This window comes from Schistocerca cancellata, chromosome 6 (assembly GCF_023864275.1).
Source record: "Schistocerca cancellata isolate TAMUIC-IGC-003103 chromosome 6, iqSchCanc2.1, whole genome shotgun sequence".
In the NCBI taxonomy this organism is placed as follows: Eukaryota; Metazoa; Arthropoda; class Insecta; order Orthoptera; family Acrididae; genus Schistocerca; species Schistocerca cancellata.
The window spans coordinates 574,749,338-574,776,359 of record NC_064631.1 but is presented as its reverse complement, the minus strand read 5'-3'; the positions used below and the strand labels follow the sequence as shown (position 1 = coordinate 574,776,359).

Here is a 27,022-nt window from a genome sequence, read left to right as displayed (position 1 = left end):
TAGCTGTCTTATCTTTAGATTTTCCTATTGGTGATCATGTAAGGTCACACTTCAAACAATGCTTTCATGATCTGTTTCCTCATTTGCACAATGATGTTCTTGTTGGTGAGTAAGTTCTTTCTCAAATTAAATGCAGACCTGCTCTATTCTGTTCACAATTTCTTTTCAGCTTCTAGCATACCTTGCGTTCCTGCTTCCCAGATAGGTACATCCATCTATAACTTCTAACTCCTCTCTTCCAATTTGCATTCTTCTGTTTACATACCATCACTTTAGTCTTTCTTCTGTTTATTCTCATACCATACTAACTTTCTCCAGATTTTCTTTCACCTCAATACTCACAGCAACATCATCTACTTAATGCAGCATGCCTATTTACTGCCCACTGATTTTCATACCCATCTCAGTTGTTTCACAAACTTGGTCTACAGCTTCTTGAATGTAAGCACTGAATATAAGAGGAGAGAGAGCACACCCTTGCCTCACACCTTTTCTAATGCTTACTTCTCATTCCCAATGAAAAGCCCTGATTACAGTCACTTCATTCTCACAGAAGCTGAGGATAATCTGCATGTCTTTGTGTTTTAGATTGGCCTCCTTCAGTACTCTGAACATTTCTTGCCAGATAACATTATCAAAAGCCTTTTCCATGCCTACAAAGGTAATGTAAGTTGGTTTATTTTTCTGTAACTGCTTCTCAATAAGAAGCCTCAGTGCCAGAATCACCTCTCTTGATCCTAGCACCCTCCTGCATTCAAACTGATTTTCACTCAGCATATCCTCCACCTGCTCTTCAACTCTCCTCAAAATTATCTTCATGAGAATTGTTTATGCATGTGATTTCGAGTTTCAGCAATGTCATTTTCTTGCCGTCTCCAGTATTCTTGATTAGTTCTGCCAGAATGGCATCAGAGCTTATTTCTTTATTCTACAATGGGTCTTCAGGAGTTCTCTTGTACAATGTCATCTCCTTTGTCATCTTCATCTGCTTCCTGTTCTTTCCCTGTTACACTCTCTATCTAGTGATACTCTGCCATTCAATTTCTCAATGTATTCTTTTCACCTCCTTGTCACATCTTCACCAAACAGTTTCAGATATATAGATGATACTTTTGTTGTTTGGTCCCATGGAAGTGAGAATTTAAACAGCTTTTCAGAACATTTTAATTCAATCCACCCTAATATTTGTTTCGCAATGAAGGTGGAAAAGGATGGCTACCTTCCCTTCCTTGATGTGTTGCTCAGGAGGGAGCATGATGTTGGGACCTGCCATTTTTAGGAAGCCAACTCACACCAATTTGTACCTTCAGGTTGGTGGCTGTCACCATTTGGTATAGCATGGAGGGTGCTTCATATCTAGCCCACATAATTTCAGACTCTTAAAGTTTGTCAACTGGGTTGGTCCACCTCTACAGCAAGTCACCTTTACCCAGTAGGGTTAGAGTGAAAGGCTGATCAGGTGCATACTGTGCTACTAAAAATCTGTGAATCAGGTAAGTGATGTGAAGAACGAGGTGGCACCTAAGTCTACAGCCTCTTTGTCTTATGCAGGTAGCATTTCCAACAGGATGGGTCATATTCTGCTGAAGCTCAGTGGTAATTGTGTTTTCCGACCCCATTTAAAATTAAGGCCCTTTTAGGGTCTGTAAAGGATGATCTTGAGTGGCATCAAACGGGTGTTTACTATACTTCCTTGCAGGTGTGGCATGTCACTGGTCAGTCCATCAGGAACAGGAAACCAGTGTATTGAACATAAATGTCACACATGCTTACAATGGCCAAACAAATCCACTAGTACACATTGCAGGACTCCAGTTACTCTATGAAATATATCAACACAGAGATTCTGGCACATATTTCTAGCTACTGGCATAGTGTTATTGAAGAAGAGTTTAATTTGCAAGTGAACTTAAAGATAGATAAGGAGGTTTCTGCTTAAATTCTGTTTGGAATCCTGCTCTCTCTCTCTCTCCCTCTCTCTCTCTCTCTCTCTCTCTCTCTCTCTCTCTCTCCCTCTGTCTCTCCCTCCCTCTCTCTCTCTCTCTAGCCCCCCCCCCCCTCCACCATCTCTCAACAGAGGGACAGGGTTAATGTTACATGCTCACTCTTTGATAATGTATATTCACTAATGGTATTTCCTAATGCTGGTCATCTTTGGTTGTGTGGTAGCGCTAGTTGTTGACAGTGTATATGCTGTCTTTCTGCATATTACCTGCATACCAAGGTATTACATATCCTTACACGGCTCTCTGGCTCTCTCACGTGGCATCTATTCCTTGAAAGCGATGGAGAGTGCACCTGTCGAAATGTTGCTGAATGTTGAAAACCTTCCCAGGCTGCATTTCTGTAAGTTATATGAACATTTTATAGATCAGGAAGAATGCAAGTTTCTTAGTATGTCCCAATTTTGACAAAAATTTGGAAATAGTGACAATGACAGACCACCTGGCAGCCGTCTACAGGCAAATGAAATAAAGTTCATCCAGCCTTCCCTTCAGAAACACAGTAAGGTTACACAAAGAACGAAGGTGTACAACACCAAATTCATTTGGAAAGGTGCCCGACTGATACAATAAAATTCAAAAGAGTATACTGGTGTAGTAATTGAAAAAAAGCCTTTAAACAGAATCCCAAGACAACACACTGAAAGAACTGTACAAGGCAAAGACCTATTGTGTGAAACTTGCCAAATGTTATAGAAACAGACCTTCAATGACATTGACAAGAGTTGCATAAATATTAATTATGTCATAAATAAAAATTTTTGGCTGAATAGGATAACATGGAAGTAAATTAAGTTTTGCTGGCATGAAGTACATAAGAATTATTTTCCAGCTTTCCATGGATTGGGTGAACTCTTGGTACAATTTTTTGTAAATACTGCAGTGTATTGTTATTATTATTATTAATATTTAGCTGACTGTGTCAAATTTTCTGTTATGTCTAGTAAGCACATGTTAAAGACTTGCTAAGTGTGTGGTGTTTTTTGATAGGTTTCCCAGGTACCCAAAAGGTTATTCTCAACATTCTTTTTTTTCCAGAATGATTAATTTCCAAACGAACATGAAAGATTTTTCAATGTTTTATAAATTCTCTCAGTAAAGAACCTTTCATAATATGAAAAATGTTGCACATTTAGACCCTTTCATGATATGGAAAAAGTTGCACACCTGTACTTGTCCTACAGTTCTCTTTTCCTGTTATATATGCCTTATGTTATCCAATGGTTTATTGAAACTCCATTGATATCATATAGATCTGACTGGGGAATCACTGTTGAAGATGGGGAAGAGTCCGGATACTTTAACAACTGCAGGAATCCATATCCATACATATATAAAACTGACTGCATTATTAGAGCTATCTGATTTTCTATTTCAAAACTTTGTTAGTTGCAAAAGATGAATGTTTTTTATTACTAAAACATTCAAACTTAAGTTGTAAATTATTTTACTTTTTGTAAGCATTTTTATTTATGATTATATTTATTTTAGTATACCAACATAATAGAAAATACAATTGCATTTTCTTATAATCTAGAGACATAAACACAAATAATTCATTGCTTTGAGATTACTTTCATACATTTCCCCCATGCAGATTTCTTACAGGCTAACATACACAGATGAGCCAAACATTACAACAATCTGCTTAATAGTATGTTGGTCTACCTCTTGAATGCAAAACAGCAGTGATTCTGTGTGGCATGGAACGCAAAACAGCAGTTATTCCATGTGGCATGTATATGAAAAATCCTTGATAAGTTTCTAGAAGTATGTGGCACCTCATGTCAACACAGAGGTCACGTAATACCCATAACTTAAGGGCCAGTGGTTTGTGCATTCACAGCTGGTGTCCAACAGTGTCTTTGATGTGTTCAGTCAGGTTTAAACCAGGCAACGGTGGCCAAGACACCTATATGAGGTCATTACTGTGTACATGGAAAGTTATCCTCTTTGAAGATGTCATTTCTGTCAAAGAATACATCAAGCATGGAGCAATGGAGGTGGTCCACAATAATGTTTACATAGTGTTGCCTTCAGTTAATACCACAGTTATTATGAGAGCTCAGGTAAAGTCGTTAATAGCACAGTACTGCTCCACCAGCATGCATTTGTAAGCAGTTCATGTCTTTAGCAACTGTTTGCCTGGATGACGGCATATTCAGACATAATCATGAAACCAGTTTAACAAGAAATGCACATAATTTATTAAGTCAACATGTTTCCATTGATCCACAGTCGAATTTCAATGATCCTGCAACTGCTGCAATTGTAATTGACAGTGTCATTGAGTCAACATGGGAACAAGTAGGAATTGTCTGCTGTGGATCCCCACATTCAACAATGTGCGCTGAGCTCCAAAACATTTTTGCCTACACCAGCATTTTAATCTGTCATCAGATCTTCCAAAGGTCATGCTTTACAAAGTCGGAAGGCTCCAATCTCCACATTCTGAGATGAGGTATGGATGTATGATACATTATTACCTCCTCATGGTTTCATTGTCCTCCAACTGTTTTCTATGGATCCTCACAACAGTAACAACCGAACAGCCAACCAGCTTCACTATTTTTACGATGCTTATTCCCAGTTGCCACGCCACACCATAACAATTCACTATTTTTACGATGCTTATTCCCAGTTGCCACGCCACACCATAACAATCTGCCATTTGTCACATTGCTTATGTCAGTGGATTTTCCCCATTTGCGGTCAGTGTCGTCACTGGAATGGAGCTTATATACTTTCCTTACTACATCCTACGACTGCAGCACCACGAGGCAGTATTCAGTCTCAAGGTGGGCAGTGGTCATAATGTTTTGGCTCATCAATGTAGGAGGTTGCCTTTTTGTCGCATTTAAACACTTTGCACTAACACCTACGTTTCTTACTTGCTGGTTCCTCTGGATTATTTGACACACTGCTGATTACACAAAATACTTTTTGGCACCTATTCTTCAAGCTTCCATGTTTTAGTTGCTCAGTGAATTGCTCCACAAATTTCTTATGGCTGATAACTTTATCTGTAACTGCTCTGTAAAACAGTCATACAGTCATCCAAGCAATTTCCAATCTGCAGTTCATTCATTCATTCATTCAGGGCAGTGATGAATGAAAAACAGTTAAGAAAGTCAATTGTAAATAGTGTAGTGCAGGAGATAACGCAAAATGCCAAAAACTGAAGAGCAGATGTGAAATGAAGCCTGTCGACACCAACCACTGCTAGCAAGAAGGGAAGGAGCAGGTTATGTAAAGAAACACCAATACCACAGAAGATGCTTTGTAAATAAAAGCGAAACGCATCTGGTGTAATTCTTTTTAATTAGATTGCAGTCAGCTCAAGACAGATAACCTATAATGACAGATGTTAACACCTGCTGCGGAAGATGGCCATGCAAACAAACATAAAATTGTTTTCATCTGCCATCTCATATACAGGGCGTACCAAAAGGAATCATCCAATTTGGCACGTCTATGTTGCTGAAACTAATAAACAAATATGATGAATTTTCTTCTTTGATGAATGGGAATTTTTAAAAAAATACATTTTCATAGTGTTCAATATGCCCCCTTCCGATGCACAGCATATGTCAATGCTGTATTCTAGTTGTTCTCACACTGCAGCAAGCATGTCTTGAGTTACAGCTTCCATACCTGCTGTTATGCACTGTCTCAGTTCATTCATTGTTGTTGTTGGTTATGGAGGCACATAAAATCTTTTATAAACCCTCACAAGAAATAATCACATACAGTCAGATCTGGTGACCTTGGAGGCCAGTAATGTGAGGCTGAATCATCCAGTAATGTGAGGCTGAATCATACGGTCCAGTGCAACAGATACATCATTCAGTAATCCTTTGATTTAAAAATTCCCGCACTTCCAGTGTACACTGCTGCTACCTAGCAGGAACCATGTAAAACTCATGAGTCTGCTCTTTCCAACAGTGTGTTGTTCACGCATGTTTCTCAAATAATGTAATAGTTATGATTTTTTTTTTAAATTGGATGATTCTTTTTGATACACCTTGTATTTAATTTCCACTGACAACTAGCACATTCTTCTAAAGCCATATTGTGTTACATGTACAAAAATGTAATAAATAACTCAAAAATGATTTTGAGTTGTAATGTTACCTAAACTGCTTAGCAATATGTTTTGCATCATCTGCATATTTATGAACATGCATGGACACATATTTGAGGATCACAGAGAATGAAAGAGTTAGTCTTATGAAACAGAAATTTAAAAAAAACTCTACCTTGGAAATAAAAGTGGACCAATACAAAAAAGGTTAAGGCAGTTTATTTGAAAGTGCACATCTTTTCAAATCTACGAAATTAAAATTTTCTGCTGAGTAATATTCATGATACTAACATTCATCATAGTGGGTATCACAGCCATAAATTTATTAAATGAACAGAGCATTTTTCACTCAGGCTGTATTTCTGTTGATTTCTTTTTTCATTCCACAACTAGTTTTGAATTTTTAAGTCATTATCAAGTGTACATTACCACCACTAAATGTGAACACAATGGAGTGAACTTGTATTAGTGGAAAGATGGTCACCTGGAAAAAGATGCTGTACGTGTAACAATGGTAGTGTATGCACATTAGATGCTTCCATTCATTTTGGTTGACAAATCTTTGTAATCTTGATTGTCTGACAGATAGCTGGTACGCATAAGGCAAGAAATCTCCAAAGATATAACAATGATAAAGAATAGAAGTAAGGGATAGCCACAAAAACTGATAATTCTTTTTACATATACATAAAGAAAGAATGGAATAAGTATAAAATTATTAAAAAGATATGGTGCACCAAAATGGGAAATTCAGAAATTTAAAAATTTCACTTAGTATGTAGACAACGTAAATAATCCTATCTGTCAGTGTGGAGACTAGGAATGAAATTCTTGCTTTCGAGTTGATTAGCCAACAATTGCGAGTCGAATAAAATTATTGAAGAATAAATTTAAACAAATGCAGCCTAAGTGAAAAATGTCACATTTATTTAACTCAGTTTCATGCTGCTCTACCCTGTACACTGAAATATGGTTTGCTCCTCCTTGGCATGCCGCCCACAAGGTGACTGAGACATTGCTGGCCAAGCCTCATCCCTCTTCTACAATGGCCCTCCTGAGACCATCCAGTCTGTAAAAAGGGTTCCTGTGACAATGCTCTGCAAGTTTCAAATGCCCCAAACATGCTCACTCAGATTCATAACAGCCGATATCACAGACCATTCCATCCAGTTGATTCCTGCCTCCACAAGGAAGGTTTTCACAAGGTGCACGTGTTGTGCTTGTGCATTTCCTTCTTGAAAGGTGAACCTATTACCTAAACACTGATTGTGTGGTACGAGGATACTATCCCAATTCTGCAGAGACCTCAAATTTCTCTCAATAGTGACTAGAGCCATCCAACATTTACACATGATATCTATCCAAAGTGCAAATGACCTGTGATCCTGCTGAACCTGGGGGGAGGGACTTGTCTGAGACATTCCCCGGTACCTCTTAACTTCCATACTCATCCGTGATTATGATTGGGCAACAGACAAAGCTTGCACTCATCAAGGTTCCATCCCAGGTGTTCCCTTACATCCCTTCTTCACTCACCTTGGTGCTAGAGGTTTACACTATTGTTCATAATAGACACCTAGATGCAAATTGATCATGTGGAGATATTTGCATACTGTCTGATTCGACATAGCTGCCCACTCCCAGTCAGTTCCAAAAAGGCAGCACACCCTTCTATTGAATTCTTATTTGTAGGGAATGGTCATGTCCACAGGTGACTACTAACAGGCAGATCTTCCACTTTAGCCTTTGGCCAAACGGCCTTCTTCTGAAGTAGAAAACACACACACAGTCACACAAAAACAACTCACACACACAAGTTTGGCCACATACAGTGGTCGCATGTATGCGAGTTGTGCTTGTGTAATGCGTGTGTGTTTGTATGTGTGTTTTCTACTTCATGGAAAGGTCTTTTGACCAAAAGCTAAAGTGTACAACAGTCTTTCCATTATGCCTGTCTGTGACTCAACGTCTCCTTTATATGGTGAGTAGCAATCTATCCTATTCATAATATGTTGTTATTGCATCTGAGACTTTCCATTGTTAGATCTTCAGTTTTTATGTCACATGATAGTGGTGGAATATTCAAACAATGTTGCTCCACTGCACGCTAATTCAGCAAGCAACTTCCCATGGTGATGATCCTTCTTTCCTTAAAGTGACAATACACTCATGTTCTTAACTGGAAACTACACTGACAGACTGAACAGTGTCAACAAGCCACATTGTCCCACATCTGACTGGAGATGCAATGTGCTTCACTAAATTGCACTGAGAAAGTTAATTCAGTTTTATCTCTATTACACAGGTGTTTTAAGCAGCTTAATAAAGATAGTAAAGCATTGTGGTATAAGTGAAATTCAGTCAGCATTAACTTTTTAAACTACAACCTCATAGACACAGAAATGCACAAAATTCAGTTTGGCGAGGACGTTTCAAAGCATTTAAAAAAAAATTCTAGTAGTTTCACAACTTTTTAATTAAAAATAATAAAAAGAACAAGAGTTACAGATAATTCAGAAAACAAATACCATCTCTATTCCCGTGTAACATCATTAATAAAATGTAAGTCTATAATCTTATTTTCAACACCCATTTTATAGTGGAACAAAAGACACATCCAGACAACATTTGAAAATCACTCACCAAAGGCAGCAGGTGTCTTCTTAAGTAGAATCCCAAATGCATTAGAGCGTGCTTTCTTCAGAACATAAGAAGACCCCTTCTCTCTCAGTTCATATTTACAAAGTTGAGTAATCAATTGATAGACACTGTCAGTCTCAGGCAACTAGAATTAATTACGATTTTATGAGTGTCTGGTACTCTATTAGTATATCATTTCAAAAGCAATAAATTATTACGTGCACAACTAATCAGAGAAATTTAAGTACACTGAACAACTAATTGTACAATGGAAAGCCAAAAATGTTGTCAATACTATTAAGTTAAATGTCTAGGTTAAGCAAATGAAATATAAAATCAGCACCTACATGTGCACTTTGTTACACAGCATGAAATGGGCAAAACTGGGAGGAAAATGCCAACAAGACAAAGTAAATGAAACACACAAATTGCATTTTTTCATTCCTATCAATACTAAAGTTAGTTTGCACCATGCTGACCAATATTTTAATTTTACAGTGGTAGATACTATCCTACATCACCACATCAATAATATTGCTTCATTAATTTATTACTTGAATTGGGTATGGACACCAAAAGAGGGTCTACTGTTTGCATAATATTTTGATAGCACAGCCAGAGGACAAGTATCGGAATGTATTTCCAATGTTGGTTACACCATAAAATACCAAACGTTCATGTTGACAGTGCTTAATAGTGCAGTCCCTAGAACTCCTAGCTAAACATTCTAAGGCAAATGTGGTGGAATTTCTATAGAACTGGAAAACATGCTAGAATAAAATATTAGTTAAAATCTCTCTCATGTTCACTAAGATACATAACTAAATTATAATTATTAATGCAGTCTTTGTTTTCATGCATTAAAGCATCAGGTCAAGAAAATCTGGCTGGCTCATCACTTACAACTCAGGTAGGTGGTCACATATAATATGGAATCTTAAAGCATGTACCTAGTTCAGCACTCAGTTTAAGCTTGTTTGTTAATTTGTTAAATATACAAAGCAGATTGTTTGTGTGTGTATATCTGGGATATCCTCCAAAATCCCTGGATCAATTTCAACCAAATATGGCACAGTAACAACAGGCCTCACTAGTATCAGCACTGCAGGGTTAATAACTTCCCAACTACGATAGGAATGAAGATACAGGAAAAAATGTGTCTTTTTCCCAGCCCCTGGTTTATAGGCCACCCTAAATGACTGGCATGTTGTGTGGGAACAGTATCAGCCTGGAAAATCAACCTGCTTTTCGAGGTAGCCTACATGTCAAGGGCGAAACAATTTTCCATTCCTTGACATGGAAGCTGCCCGCACGACAGGTGTGTTGTGTTGGAGTTGTATCAGCCTACTTTATCAACTTGCTTCACACGGTGGCCTGTACATCAGTGGCAAATAGCTGATTTTCAAGCCCCTGCTTTACATGACGGGTGTGTTGAGAAAGTAGTATCATCCTACTTTATTGAACTATGTTGCAGGGACTACACATGCCGACAAACACGGCTGGGGACTGGTTGGTATAGATAGAGGATGGGATGGATAGGGGGTGGGATGGATAGAGTGGGGGGGGTGAAGAAATGGGCAGAGAAAAGGTAGGAGGGAGAGCTGGTGGAAGGTGTAGAGGAGTAGTAGGCAGGTGATGGAGGGGTGGCAGAGATGGAGCGAGAGAGGGGAAGGAAGATATGATCAGAGGGAGGGGGGAGGAAGCTATGTTCAGAGAGAGGAAGTAGTGGAAATGGACAAAGAGAGGGGGCAGAGGAGATGAAGAGGGGAAGGAAGATATGATCAGAGGGAGGGGGGAGGAAGCTATGTTCAGAGAGAGGAAGTAGTGGAAATGGACAAAGAGAGGGGGCAGAGGAGATGAAGAGGAAAAGAGAACGGAGAGGAGGAAGAGGTAGACAGGCATACATGGGAGAAAAAGGTGAATAGACAGAGGGTGGAAGAGGTGGACAAAGAGGTGGGGGGGGGGGGAGGGAGGAGGATGTGTGTTCAGTACATGTGACAAACTTATATGTGGGCAAAGCCATGGGTAAAAAACTAGTACAATCAACATAAAACTGTACAACTACTCCTTCTCTATAGCAAACTACATTTGGCTCATCATCAGATGAGGGCAAATAGAGGGGGATCACTGATTATCAACTGTCTCCCTCTCTTCATGAGAGAAAAAAGTTCAGGCAATATGTTGCATATTCAAAAACTTCAGTGAAGATGGATCTCTCACCAGAAAAAGAATCATACAAGACAAACTAGGATTACTTAACTACATATGAGCAATTACAATGAGATATGTTCCAACTGAGCGATAAATTGTACTGACTGCAACTTGTTGCCCCTTAACTCAATCTGAGACTTCCCCTACCCTGCTTCAAAGGAAGGTGAGATCATGGCAGGAACACAGCACATTGTGCCTCAATTGTCCCACATAAACTGTCTCAGTTGCTACAACTGAAGCCTTGATGCCTTCAATTCCCATGTGCCCTAAAGTCACTTCATTCTGCTGCTCTTGTAATTGCAGAACGGGATTTTTTACAATCTGAACTTCCTTCTCTGCTAGGTATATCTGTTTTGAACATGAAATGTTCAGAGCAAATGATGGAGTTTTTGGCACAGTTATGTCTAACACACTTTAACATAATCAAAGACTGTGTGTAATGCTATGTTACAAACTGTACTTTCATTTGTAAGGCATATCTCATGCACACATTCTGGGAACATAACAGAGCAACCAACAGAATTTCCTACTTACACCAATCAGATTATCTACTACACCTACTACTACATAGAATCATTAATTTGAAATGTGATAAAATATTTACTTAGAGTCTATTTGTTTCCAAAGCAAATTACATCTAAGATGATTCTGGATCTCTGGTGATCAGGTTGGTGACTTGTCCATTCTCATTTCAGAACTCTAATTCCCTCCACAATAAATTCCACTAAGTCCTGCACTGCCTTAACTCCCAGAGGCATATTCAGCCAGGGTCTCTTTGTGGGATGTTCTCCACCTAGGTGTCACCTACTCCAACTGGGAGGATGAATGAACTCTCCTCACGAATGCAACCCCAACATAGCAGCTACAGCTATATGATGCAGGGTAGCTGTTGCATGGGATTCCCTGGTCCCAAATATGATAAATGCATTAACAATGACTGCAAACACATCAAGAGCGCAATTGTGAGAACAAGGGATTGCAGCAAAGTGGGGATTTAATGACAGTCCTTCACCCTTCCCAATTGAATTGCCTAGCATGTTTGGTTTTGGCCACTTGCTTGTATCACACATAGGAGGTTAATCAGGTGGAATTGTATACCTGGTGGGATGCAGCCCAGAGTACCACTTATTAAGAGTTCTTTCCATTCAGTTTACATATAGCGTGCAGGAAAGCTAAATGCCTTTTATGCACAGTAAATAGTCTAATCTTTTCTACATGGTCCCTATGGAAACGATAAGTAGTGACAATAGTACATTCCTAGATTACTCACTTAATACTGGTTTTTTGGCTTTCTAATGTTAGTTTACTATCTTCTACTATCTTCAGTGCTTCCACAACACTCACTGGTAAACCAAACAAACTTGCCACCATTTGTGCTGCCCTTCTTTGTATGTGTTCAATATTCCATGTCAGCTGTATTTGGTACAGATCCCACACAATTAAGCAACAATCTAGGATGAGTTGCACGAATGTTTTGCTACGTCTCCTTTGTAGACAGACTGCATTTGATCTCTTTTATATCAGCATAACACAATAACATCCAAAATACTTAAATGATTTATTCACAATGATACTGGTTCACAATATCACTTCTCACTCTATAGCAAGTACACGAGCCAGGGCAGTCCAGTCCACATCAGAGATCATTGAGATAGTACCCTAAGTTCCACAGGGTTCCTACTATGTGCAGTCTCTAGTCACAAATACGAGCAAAGGCAGGTGTAGGAATAGCTGTACGATGCTGTTGCAGTGGCCTGTATACCATCCTGGTAGTCTGGGAATACGGTGTGTGGTAGCGTCAGGAGCCACCTGGAGACTCGCTTCCATCTCGCGACACTGGGCCTCTAGTGGTCATCTCAAAATGGACAACACGGCCAGTCGGCGAATCTATATGCCCGATCCACATGTAATATCTCTGCAGCTGTGTGGCTGGCCATTCTTTGCACATGTTGATGTCCGCTGCTGTTGGCCAGTGGCTGAGTGATGGCAGATACCACACTCCGAGTTTTGTAAATAATCATTGCTGTGATACTGGGTCAAATGCTTTTTGGATGTCGTGAAATACTGCATTCACTATAATGCATTCATCCATGACTTTTGCAATGTTGTGCGAGAAAAGTGCAAGCTGAGTTGTCCATGACCGATGTTTTCAGGCTCCACGCTGGTTGACATTAAGGAGATCATTCTGTTCAAGGTATTTGAATATCTCTGAGTGCAGAATACGTTTTAAGATTCTAGACAGATGGATATCAATGATCTTAGACAAAAATTTTGTAGATTGTTTTTGATACCTCTCTTGTAGAGGGGTTTGGCCTTCTTGTCTGCAGATGTGATCTAAGAAGCCTTCTTGTAACCTGTGAGCATAGTTTTTTGTTCAAAGAATACATGGTATATTACAGTTTGGAGATTGGTTTAACTTGGCTGCAATGACGCCACTGGCCCCTGGGGCCTTGTTAATTTTAGCTATTTCTCAACAAGTACAACACAAAAATTTGTACCATTCATCTTTGCTGTGGTAGGAGAATCAAACAGAGACAGTAGTTCTGTATCTTCCTTTGTAAGAATGTCTGAAAATGGAGTTCAGTATTTCTGCTTTATCACTGATACTCTCAATCTTAGTTCCTGTGTCTGGACACTAACTTTGGGACAACCTATAACCTTTATATATGACCAGAATTTCTATGTATTCTGTGAGAGGTCCTTTGATAAGAGTCTGCTACTGTAGTCATTTAAGGTGTCACACATTACACTTTTGAAGGTCAAATGTGTTTCATTTAGCACCCCTCTATCTACAGCTCTATGTTCTGTTCTACATCTAGTGTGCAGTAGTTGCTATTTCTGTGTAAGTTTCTTTATAGAGATTATATATCATGGATGTCCTTCCCATCACGAATTGTGCTAGTAGCTACATATCCATCCATGGCGTTGTCAGCAGTTTTTCTAAACTTGGACCACAGTTCCTCAACATGCTTATGCCCAGTGCTAAATATTCTGAATTCCTCCTTGAGGTCTGAAACTACTGCTCCTATATCAAATTAACTGCACGTGCAAATCTTTTTACTTGTTGTATTTACCATTTGTGCTTTGGTAATCATTGTTGCTACTCATCTATTTGTTGCCACATAATCTAGTACTTTTCCACCACAAGTGGGCTTTTGAACTATCTGTTCTAAGTTGTTTTCACAAAAACATCTGCCATAATTTCACAGGAGACTTGTCAAGGCCACTATTTACGGAATTGTAACTATCCCAATTGATTATGGGATGACTGAAGTCTTCTCAAGATCTGACAGTATGGTTGGGAAATGTATGTATTAGTGAGCTGAGGGTTTATCTAAAGTTTTCTGTCACATCTGAGGATGAGTCTGGTGGTCAACAGAAGCAGAATAAGTTTATGCCTACCATTGACACTAAGCCTTTCCCAAATGATCTTGCATGAAGATTCAACTTCTATTTCAGTGGACATGAGTCACCTATCCACTGTGATAAATACACCACCACCACCACCACCACCACCTCCTTTTCATGAGCGTCATGTATCTCGTATGTGGCATTTCTATGAGTGTCATACTAAACTGGATGGAGACTCACCTAATCTAAAAAATGAAAAAAACATGTTAAGATGTGGGTTAAGGGATCAAAGAATGACTGAAATTAGAGTGCTTAGACAAGCTTAATTTGCATCAAAAAATGCTCCATGGTTTATGGGCTGGTGAGGAAGGGTGGGTAGAGAAACTTGGGGGTGGGGTGGATCTCTTGCCCATATGGCTGCTGTACTGATTCTGAGATGTCTCCACACAGGCCCAGACACATCTTGTGCCACCCCCCAGGGAGCTTGCAACTCTTTCATGAGCAACATATGGCAAGAATGGCCTCCTTAGCCCCTGTGGCACAGGGTAAGAAGTACAGTAGCTATTAGCAACCAGCTATATGTACAAGAGATCTTTGATTGTTTCCCTTAACTCTGTGCAGCTAATGGAGTGATTTACTGTGTGCAAAAACATTCTCCACAATCTGTTTTTGCTACATGATCATTCATTGTGTTTTTGACTTTGTAGCTTAAGAATAAGTGAGATCCCTGCAAACGGCTCACACATGAAAAACGTCCAACCATAATCGTATTGCAGTCATTATTCCAGAACGTGACAACTTTCCTCTTAAGCTGACAGGAGGATTCCATGATAAAAGTATACTGGTATGATAGATGCTAGTTATAATGATATCTGCCCAGTTCTGCATTACTGTTCATAAACAGCCAAAACTACTGGACAGCATCTAATTGTTTCTGCTGACCATTCATCCTAGCAGAATACTTTTGGAAACTGCTCTTTCAGTTAGTTGAATCAACACAAGAAATTGATTACTTAGTGAGAGTTATCACATGCCTCCTGCAGAGACAAAAGGAGACATGAGTGTTATCCAGAAAGAGCTGCAGAGTCATTCATCAAGTTTTATGTGTTATGAGCCGAACTATCACAAGCAGTGGAAATGAACAGTTTTGGAACAGAATTTGTATTTGCCATAACTGATGCAAAAGAAGTGCGCAACTTTTCAGTGACAACCCTATTCAAGTTGTAGCTCCATATAAAGTACGTACACTAGCTAGAACAGTGCAGAATAAATTAAGAGAATACTGATTGACTGACTGGACTTGGTCACCTTTAATGTGGCATTAAGCTGTTTTTCATTATTTAAAACTAAGGATTTTCAGTTTTCTTTTGACACAGTAACTATACTTCATTTTTACCATGTGAGGTAGCACAATGTTCAGCACATTGGAGACACATTTAAGAGGATCAAGTTTCAAATATTAATCCACTGATTCAGAAATACGGTTTTTGGAGAAACTGATCAACAATGTAGGTGGGTAATTCACAAAACTGTACAGCTTAATGCAAGTGTGTGCTAAGAGAATTTAAAATAATTCAACCAAGTAATACTTATAGATGGGGAAACAATCAATTCAGGCCTGTTAGTCACATTCATTATTTTCAATATCATTGTTGTTAAATTGTCTATTATCAGGAATAAGCATGATACCCCTAAGCCAGTCTTTACACTGTAGTCCACAACAATGCCATTCTCAATGGTTAAAAAACAATGAAAATTTCACAAGGATGTATAGGCCTTACTAGTAAATCAAAAGTGAAAATTGATGCTACAGATAAAAGTAACACTCCACAATTTGTGATTTCTGAAGATTTCACAGTGTGATTGAGGTGGTATAATTTTCAATGTCTGGCCAGGTTGTGTGTTCTATTTTTATGCATAATATTTTGAGCACTGACCTAACAATTACTCTAGTATTTTAGGCCATGGAATCACATGTGCTCATCTAAAGGACTCCAACCACTCTTGTTAAAGAAGTAGGTGAACTACTGTGCATGAATAGACAACCAAGTTGAATGTACCTCTACAGCACATCTTATTTCAGGAACTGAACCCCAACTACAAGGTTTCTTTTATATGAATCTCAAAACCACTGGCTTGTAAAATGGAAGAAAATTAAGGAAGTGAGTAGCAACGAGAATTCAGAATGAAAAAACAAAACTTAAATAATTACCAAGTACATCACTTTTCTTCTACTTGTACAGGTCTTCTTTAACTCCAGAAGATGGTTCAGCACAGAGAAATGATGAAAAGGACAATGATAAATAAACTAGAGGAGAAATCAAGAGTGTCTCTTTTTATTCAAATGAGCATGGAATTTAGAAGCAGTGTTGTCCAGCCAAATTTCCACTCATTTAAGGAGATTTGAACCAACATATTACACACAATATATCAAGTGGAGACAGTAAAAGTGTCTCCTGATTTCACTTTATTTTTGGGTGTGATTCAAGAAGAATCAACCTTCTCTAAACTTTTTCTTACACAGTTACCCAGAATCTGTGCAGAGATAGCTGCAATCTTTCACGGCCAATAAGTTTATTTGCTATTACGATGCTTGTCAATTATAAGGTAATAACTTTCAATCTATATGATTATCTTCAGATCTGCACTCATCATAATGTTAACCATTACAGTAGAATCATCACTTTACGATGTGTACCAATCTGAAACCAGTTCTCTTGCAACTTATGTGCAACCAGGACAGTAACTGAATTGTTATTAATCTATTAAATTTAATAAAGTTTTAAAAATTGTATATTTAGCAGGTATTAATGGTAATTACATGGAAATTCATGCACAATCTCTTAAAGCATTTTACTTAAAGAAAGGCAACATATTACTGAAAAGTAGGATTTCAAGTTATTAGATTTGCAGTTATTATTTTGTTTGACTCATAATTATATTTTAAATTCTTAACATTTTATGGTGAGAACAACATGAAACTAGATATATACTGCATAAACAACTGAAAGATAAGACATTGTATTATGACTAGTGCACAAGAAGATAAATGTTCAAGCACATCAAGATAGTACTTCCTTTCAAAGCTTTCAGACTTTCCAAACACCCTTTTGATATCCAGTATCTGAGTATTCTCATTAACGATCCTGTTCTTCAGATACATAAATATTCAAGTGACCAAATCATCATGGCAAATTTAATTCACACTCTGTATGCTCTCTTGCCACAAAAATAAGCCTATACAAAGCCAAACTGATGTAGCCACCAAATTCATGTAATATAGAAGGATGAAGCAATTGAATTAATAGTAACAGTAAAAAGGAGTTCACAACTTATTACATCATCTACATCTGTAGACAGCTATCAAAGAAAGTAAAATGTTCTCAGTTATTATCCTGTACTATTCTTAAAACCCAATAACTTGATCTCTCTGTTTGGATCTTTCATTGGAGACTTCTGGAGTTCACAGGAAACTGAATAGTGCCAAAAGACAGCCACATTCACACATAAAAGGGCATTCTCCCATTCATTTTCTAAGACGGGGAATTATTGGGTAAAAGTCCTTCAGGCTAAACACTGTTGTTGTTGTTGTGGTCTTCAGTTCTGCGACTGGTTTGATGCAGCCCTCCATGCTACTCTATCCTGTGCAAGCTTCATCATCTCCCAGTACCTACTGCAACCTACATCCTTCTGAATCTGCTTAGTGTATTCATCTCTTGGTCTCCTTCTACGATTTTTACCCTCCACACTGCCCTCCAATACTAAATTTGTGATCCCTTGATGCCTCAGAACATGTCCTACCAACCGATCCCTTCTTCTAGGCAAGTTGTCCACAAACTTCTCCCCAATCCTATTCAGTACTTCCTCATTAGTTATGTGATCTACCCATGTAATCTTAAGCATTCTTCTGTAGGCTAAACATAAGTCACCATTATTGTTTTGGTACAAGAAGCAAGCTGTAAAAAAATGAGGAATTCAACCAAAACATGTCAGAAAAAAATTGTTGTTACTAGGCTGGTTGTTAATAGGCTACTGACGTGCTAACATTTCTGTGGCCAATAATTACTTCCCTGACAGTTCAGTGCTGCAAAGGCAAGCACACACCTATCCTCTTTGTTAAAATTAGCCACATTCTCAGGGATATCTATAGACACTCAGATTTTCCTTCTATTGATGTTGCATTATTGGATAACACACATATATTGCTAGAATCTATAAGCTGGCCACAGTCTTCCCTGTTCTCCATTACTATAGATTTCATATTTTGTTTCAAACTTGGGTAAGATTCACACTATTCTTTTATTGTCCTTAAGTTCGCTATAAAAAATGGGACTTATACAATTTCAGCAAACTGCTGCTCTGGAGACACAGTAATCTTATAAAGGTTTTGTCGTCTTCTTCTTCTTACCTGCATGTTTAACAGATCATTTGGTGGCTCCCATTTTGCTTTACAGCATTAATGGGGTAGCTGTCATCTCCCCTTGTAATTCATCCAATGGCTTCTCATCCGTCTGTTAATCGAAGTAGCTCAAGAACTCTTGTAATTATATTTCCTCACTTGCCTTAATTATGAGAGCAGCATTTTGCTCTTGCCACATGAAAGGCTGTGAGATTCTCAGCTGGTGGCCTGTATCTGAGTTTGTACCGAGCCACTCACTTGCACCTCATAGCAGAACAGCATTTGTTGTTCCACCAAGTGACAGCTAGTCCTTACAAATGCCTAGAAGACTTTGGGATATGTGTTGGTAAAATGACCCACCCATTCCTGGCCCAAGCAGCCAGCAGTATTTGTTTGCTGAGAAGCCATCTTGGGGTTTTCTTTTCAAGACTGCCTGATCTGGATGATGTATTCACACTGGAAAGTGGCCAATGACCGCTTCCCACTGAGCAGTAAGCACCAAGATTGGAGAAAAAAAAAAAAGGCAATTAGATTAATGTCAAAGAACAGCTCTATAGAACTTCACAAATGTGTGCTCTGCCCCAAGTTCAGAACACACAGATCTTCTATCCACAACAAGCTTTCAATAGCACAATCCTGCAGGACACTATGTAGTAGCCAGAGCACATGATGTGCATTAAACACTTCACACAGAGGAGAAAAACAACTTGGGGGTGGAGGGTGCTGTGTGCCAAGGTTGTGGAGAAACTGTTTGTCTACAGCGGCAACAGGGAACAGATATAGGCAACTATCAATGCTTTATTCAACACATTATCTACCGCAATAACTGCTTGCAGGAGCTGCTATGGAATTTTTGCGCCACAGAACTGAAGAAAATTGCTTCACGAAAATCATAACAATTACAGACATGAGATTCAAATATAATTGTGCTTCAGTTCTGTGAAATGCATTAAGTTGTTATGGAATATTAATATTGTGTAACTCAGTTTCTAATTACCCTTATAAATTTTAATGGAAAAAAAATCACGACTCAGTTATCCCCTAGCAACAGATACCCCAACTGACTTCGCATTAGGTGAAAATCAGTTACATTTAATTGTTTAGACTGATATTACAACAATTCACAAAACAGTGAGAGAAAGGAAACCATATCTTACATCAACACTTTTGGATAAAGTAGGGAAGAAGATGCCAAGGACAGAACACTGTGGAGGAAGCTACTTGACAAGGCCATAAACCGACTGCAATTCATGGTGCTAGGAAACAAAGAGTAAGTAAGAAGAAAAGACAATACACCTTACTGTTGGCATCAGCTTCCTAACATTTCTCTCTCATTAAAAAAAAAAAGTTATGCCCATTACATCACATAACTGTCACACTGTAAATACTAAACATGCAGTTACATGTACTTCAGTATAATGACTATGCAGAGATGTTTTTAATATCCAATCAAGGTTGGATTCTTGTAAGTAAATGCTGATTATCATAACTAGGATGTCATAAAACTATTATATGGTCTTCCACCAGAAATAAGTAAAAACAGCTTGTACTTAGAAGCATCTCAATCACACAAGAATCAATTTTTAGTGTCCTATAATCTTGATTTTGTTGTGGTCTTCATCCTGAAGACTGGTTAATGCAGTTCTCCATGTTAGTCTAGCTATTCAAGTAACTACTGCAACCCTCACCTACTGCCTCCCTTTACAAATTTTAGCCCTCAAATTTCCCTCCATTACCAAACAGACAATTCCTTGGTGTCTTAAGACATGTCCTGTCAACCGACCTCTTCTTTTAGTCAAGTTGTGCCATAATTTTTTCCCCCCCTTTGATGCAGTAGAATTTTATTAGTTACTCAATCTACATATCTTACTTTCGGGATTCTTCAATAGCATCACATTTCAAAAACTTGTATTCTCTACTTGTATAAACTGTATATCACCCATGTTTCACTTCTGTAAAAGGCAACAATTCCGACAAATACTTCCGAAAAAGGCTTCCTTACGCTAAAATTAATATTAGATATTAAATCCCTCTCTCTCAGAAATGCTTTTCTTGCTATAGCCAGTTGACATTTTACATACTCTCTAATTAGGCCACCTCGAATAGCTTGCTGCCCAAGTAACAAAACTCGTCGACTACTTTAAGTGGCTCATTTTCTAGTCTAATACCATCAGACATGCCCAATTTAATTTGGCTACATTCTGCTACCTTTGCTTCACTTTTGAAGACATTCATCTTATACCCTCTTTTCAAGACACTATCTATTCCATTCAACTGTTCTTCCAAGGTCTTTGCTGCCTTGGATAGAATTACAATGTCATCATCAAACATTGAATGTCTTAATTCCTTCTCCCTGAAACTTAATTCCCTTCCAAAATTTCTACTTTGTTTTCTTTACTGCCAGCTCAATGAATAGGTTGAATAATGTCGCGGATAGTCTGCAGGCCTGTCTCCTCACTCCCTTCTCAACGACTGCTTCCCTTTCATATCCTTCTAGTTATAACTGCAGTGAGGTTTCTACACAAGTTGTAAATATCCTTTCATTACCATATTTTATTCCTGCTACCTTCAAAATTTCAAAAAGTTTATTCCAGTCAATATAGTCAACTGTTTCTTTTAAAAAATCTACAAATGCTTTTAATGTAGGTTTGTTCTTTAACCTACTTTCTAAGATAACCCATTGGTCAGTATTGTCTTGTGTGCTCCTACATTTCTCAATATTCTCATCTGTCAGCACTTGTCATTCTTGGAATTGAAATGATTACATTCTTTTTGAAGCATGAGGGTATTCCACGAGTCTCATATTAATGTAAGTCAATAAATATGTAACAAACATCAATTTACCATATACCATGTTTAAATTACATCAAATATTTTGCCAGCAGATAGCAGCATATATATGCTTGTTGTACAGGCTGAGGGACATCACATGGCAGACGGTGTAAGATAGAGGGGGTGCTGCATGATTGCATGCGAGTCGTGCAGAAGGCAGTTGTACAGTTTTTGTGGGAGAAAGGACTGTCGGCAGAAAATATGCATCACAAATTGGGTATCATGTATACCGACAACTGTTAATCACAGAAAGCCATGTTTGATTGGAACCAGGAGTTTAACAAGCAAAGGTAAAGCATCAGAGCGTCCTGGTCATCCTATGGTATTGGCAACTGTAACTACAGGTATACGAAGTGTCCGATTCCACCCATCTCCTTTGACCCATGATGTCATCAATATGGTGGAAATGGCTATTCTAAGCGTCTCCAATATGGCGCCTATGATACCACTACATACACAGAGCAAGAAACATGAAAATACGTATAAATAAGACAATAACATCTCCCTCCAAAAATACAATTAAACTAATGGGACAATTGTGGGAAACTGGGGTGTTTTAGGGAGGGGACAATCTAAATATAACAGTAAAAAGAAAAAAAACCACACCACAAAAAAAGTATTGCAAAATCTACAGGAATCTGACACTTCCCTTGACCTACATAGGTCAACAGCAGCTGTCGATACCAAAATACCAACGCCTACAGCAAAAACTATGGAAATTGGAATCAGACATTTCCCTTGACCACAGCTGACGGTACCAAAACACCTATACCTACATATAAAAATACAAAAATTGGAATTGGTCATTTCCCTTGACCTATTCAGGTCAACTATAACTGCTTACACGAAAAAACCAACACCAACAGCTACGAATCAAAACCACAACACCTCAACAATTAAAAAATCAAACATCTCTACATAAATTAAAACACATTCAATACACAATCAATACACAAAACATTACAACTAGAGAAAAATAGACCCCCAAAAAAAAAAATTACTTACCACCAATAAATTTCGGCCAGCCATCACACACACACACACACACACACACACACACACACAGAGAGAGAGAGAGAGAGAGAGAGAGAGAGAGAGAGAGAGAGAGAGAGGACGCCATCAGACACAACAAGACGACATCTACATTATGTCATGGGTCAAAGCAGACGGGTGGAATCGGATGCTGCATATGGAACAGATCATTCATTATGAACAGTGTGTGAGATCAAAAATATTGTGAACGCTGTAGGCTATTCACACAGAACCATTTACAACATCGCACATGAGTAGATGAAGTTCCATAAAGTTTGTGCATTGTGGTTATCCTGCATGTTGACTGAGGAACACAAAATGAATCAAATGGCTCTGTCTTCGCTGCACCTCATACAGTACTCTGAGGAAAAGAGAGCTTCAGGGCATGTATTTTTACAGGGGACAAGTCTTGAGTTCACCATTTTCAACTGGAAATCAGATGACCATCCATGGAATGGAAATATTCCACCTTCTTAGCAACAAAAAGTCCAAGACCATTCCATCAGATCCCACAGTTATATGCACCATTTTAGGAAAAAGGGGTCGTACTGATGAAATTCCAGCCTTATGGAAAGACTGTGACTGCCTTGTCATAAAGCGCCACTCTGCAGAAACTCCGACAGGCCACGCACCGCAAATTATCTGGCCTCTTAACAAAGGGAGTGAATCTTCTGGATGACAATGCCTGTCTTCTCACAAAATATGAACACAGGAGCTGTTATGACTTGCAATCTCTGTGCTACAGTCCTGACTTTGCCGCCAATGACTAACATCTGTTTGGGTCCATAAAATCTTATTTAGGAGGCTGACATTTTGAAAATTAGTGGTTAGATGTTGGCTCCAAAAGCTTCTTTGCTGCCAGCTGTCAAGGTCTTTTAAAGGTAAGGAATGAGTGTCTGAATGCGCAGAGTGAATACATAGAAAAGTGAAATAACTTTCAGGGAACTACACTGATTATTATTACACCACTTTAAAACTTATTTACTGACTTACACTTGTATATCTTGCATATTAGGTGGGACAGTTTTGTCATGTCAGTAATTCCAAAGGAATGCCACCCACCCCAAGGGACTTGTTAGTCCTTAAGTCTTTCGGTACCCTGTCAAATTCTTCTCGCAGTTTCACATATCTCATCTTCATCTACTTCCTATTCCTTTTTCTATCAGACTACTTTCAGATGCATTTCCTTTTTACAGATCTGCTATATATTTCTTCACCTTTCAACTTTACCTTCTTTGCTTATTACTGGCTTGCCTCCTAAGTTTTTGATATTCACAAACCCATTTTCTTCATCTCCCGAGGCTTCTCTCATTTTCCTGTGGGAAACTCTTTCCTCTAGTTATGCATACTTCTGCAGCCTTCCCTTTGTTCTGCTTAACTGATTTGCAATGTCTGTATTTCCTTTCACATGCTTTATTTTTGTGTGTTTTCTTTTCATTTTTCAATTAAAGTCAATATCTTCTGTGTTACTTAAAACTTTCTACTAAACCTTATCTTTTTACATATTTCATCCTCTGCTGCTTTCACTATACCATCTCCCAAAGTTATGCATTTGTCTTCTATTGTGTTCCTTTCAACCACTTCAGTCAGTCATTGCCTAATACTCCCTCTGAAACTTAGAGCCACTTTTGTTCTTTCCTTCATTTACTACCCTTATCCAATTTATTCACTTCTGATCAGCAGTTCATAACCAATAAATAATGATCAGAGTCCATATTTGTCTCTTGAAATATCTTACAGTTTAAAATTTAGTTTCAATCAGTATGAAATCTTCCAGTGTCACCAGATCTCTTCCAAATATACAAACTTATTACATGACATTTCACCACCCGGCAAGGATGGTAACAGCATTAGCCATGAGGCTCCGCTGTGGCTGCCATTGTGTACATAGTGTCAGGCATGTGATTCTGCTGCAGCCACTGGCCATCATTGTGATAAACCAAGTGTTTCTCAGTCCAAAATTCCACTGGATGGTTTCTTCTTTCACTCCTTTCCCTAGGCCACATTATCTTAATACCTTTCCTTTGCTTACTTTTCCTACTATTGTATTCCAGTTCATCATCACAATTAAATTTTTGTCTTCCTTAACTATCTGAATAATTTCTTGTATTTTATAATACATTCTTTGAACATCATCATCATCATCATCATCTGCAGAGTTAGTTAGCATACAAAAGTTTTACTGCTGTGGTGGGCGTTACCTTGTGTACATGTCTTGACTATGATAATGTGCTTACTATGCTATTCATAGTACTTCACCTGCATTCTATTTTCTTATTCACTATTAAACATACTCCTGCATTACCCCTATTTGATTTTCAATTCATAATCCTGTACTCACCAGACCAGAAGTCCTTTTCTTCCTGACACTAAACATTACTAATTCCGACTATACATAACTTCAGCCTATCCAGTTCCCTTTTTAAATTCACTACCCTACCTACCCAATTAAAGGATCCAACATTCCACATTCAGACCTGTAGAATGTTAGTTTTGTTTTTCCTGGTGCCTACATTCTCCTGAGTAGTCCCTGCCCAGAGACCCCAATGAGGGACTATTTTACCCAAGAGTATGCTACAATTTAATTAACACATTAGAACTACATGCTGTCATGAAAAATAACAGCTCTAGTTTCCCTTTGTTTTTGGATGTCCATAGGACCAACACACTAAGGTCATGTTGGCTAACATCACAAGGCCAGACTAGAAAATCATTCACACTACATCCCTTGCTGCTACCAAAAATTTTGCTGCCCTTTTCAAGAACCACATTTGTCTGGCCTCTCCCCTGATATTCTTCCAGTGTTGTTGCTCTTGTGGTACAGCTATCTGTACCACTGAGGCACACAGGCCACTTGATCCACCATACTTATATCTTTGTATATACACTACACTGTGTGTTTGCTACCTTACCAGACAGAGTAAACAAAATACATTTGGGACTAATTTAACAGATTTTAAATTTCAATATGTATTAATTGCAGGAGGGTGTTTAATAATAAGGCTTGTAATCTATTTCTGAAATTCTAGGAATCACCCGTTATCTTTTGCCTATGGGAATATTGTTGAAGATTTCTTTCACTAGACATACAGCTTCACTCTGCACAAAAGTGCAAAGACCAAAGAACTTTGTTTAACGACTTAGTCCATAGTCAATACAAAAGCAGGGAAGTCATGATGTTATTCAAGATTAATATGAATTACAGGTCTCTAGGAAAGTTATGTGATCATTTAACGTAGTAAATGGGTTAGCTAGTGGTGCAGGATAAATACAAAAGTGGAGTACGCCTATAAGCTGTGCAAGCACCTTTGCTCGACTCTCTTGAAAAACAAATGGTAGACCGAAACATGTACTTCAGAAAAATTGTACATTTCCTGCAAGGGGTCGCAAAAACGAATAATTCTAGGGCAATAAAAGCATAATTTCATGCTTATACCTTGAAATATCAACTTACTGTAGATTGCCTCTGAACACACGTCTCCATAACTCACTTGAATAAACTGTATTGTATGTCATTTGAAACTAAATAGCAAGCCCTATGAATGCAGCCTCACACGTTTATGTACGGGCGAAAATCGTAATCTGATTTTCGCCTTCATGTTTATGTGTCACTCCTGACTTAAATTTGCTACCTCGATCGCTTGAACGTTTTCCGAGCGTCACTTGTTTAAAACAAATGGCCTCTGCAAATCAGCTGTTGTTGACACTGTTTGTTCCTGTCATTCGAAACGAGAAGCACTTCGGAACGATACGGTAGCAGAAAATAAGATCCCTTTAGGTACTATTGCCAGACGAGATACCAGGGACTGTCACATAATTTCGCATAAACACAAGTTATTTTTGTTACGTTTTCGATGTCGTAAACATTGGCTGCTGCGCTACTCTGAATTTCCCCCCTTTTTCTGTTTCAACTGATTTTTTGTTCTGGCAGCGCTTAGTCGATCTTACTTTGTTTGCGTTTATCCTTTGTTTATTCGACTACAGGTGAAGTCGCACTGGCAATCAATGCAACGGCAAGAATATATTTTAGACTATAGTAATGGGCTAAACTGCGATTTTCCGTTATCAGTGATTTCTGGGAATAATACTTTTAAGTCACTTATACAGATGTTTGAGTTCTGTTGTTTTAACATTACAAAGTCCTGTATGTATGTGTAGTATTAACCACAACTGTCATATTGGAAGCAGAATAAAACACATTTTTAGGTTACTTGTCTCTAAATGTTATTTTCAGGAGAAAAGGGCACTGTTGGTTGTTTGTTATTGATACAATACATTCAGAGTCACAGCTGTGTTTGACAAAACAATAACTGGTACTGAATGTGCTTTCGTCATATAATATACACACAGTAAATCGACCTCTTGAGACACAAGGTTCTTAGAAGTTATAATAAAGTACGAACATCGGTCAACAGATGGAACTAGGCAAAGAATGTTAACTGCGCTTTTTCGTTGCTACTTGCGACTTCT

General features: G+C 38.3%; 1 protein-coding gene across 2 annotated transcripts in view; it reads right to left on the bottom strand.

Moving 5' to 3' along the window:
• Positions 1-26,465, bottom strand: part of LOC126190679 (gamma-tubulin complex component 6) — a 253,518-nt gene extending 227,053 nt beyond the window's left edge. The window contains exons 1-2 of one of the 2 annotated variants that reach the window (XM_049931130.1): positions 26,007-26,465; positions 8,731-8,872 (exon numbers count right to left, since the gene is read on the bottom strand). In XM_049931130.1, the coding sequence (XP_049787087.1) occupies positions 8,731-8,872; positions 26,007-26,036 (172 nt within the window). In that variant the 5' untranslated portion in view covers positions 26,037-26,465. The remainder of the gene's footprint in view (positions 1-8,730; positions 8,873-26,006) is intronic. The other variant, XM_049931129.1, reaches the window with a different exon arrangement.
• Positions 26,466-27,022: the final 557 nt, after the last annotated feature.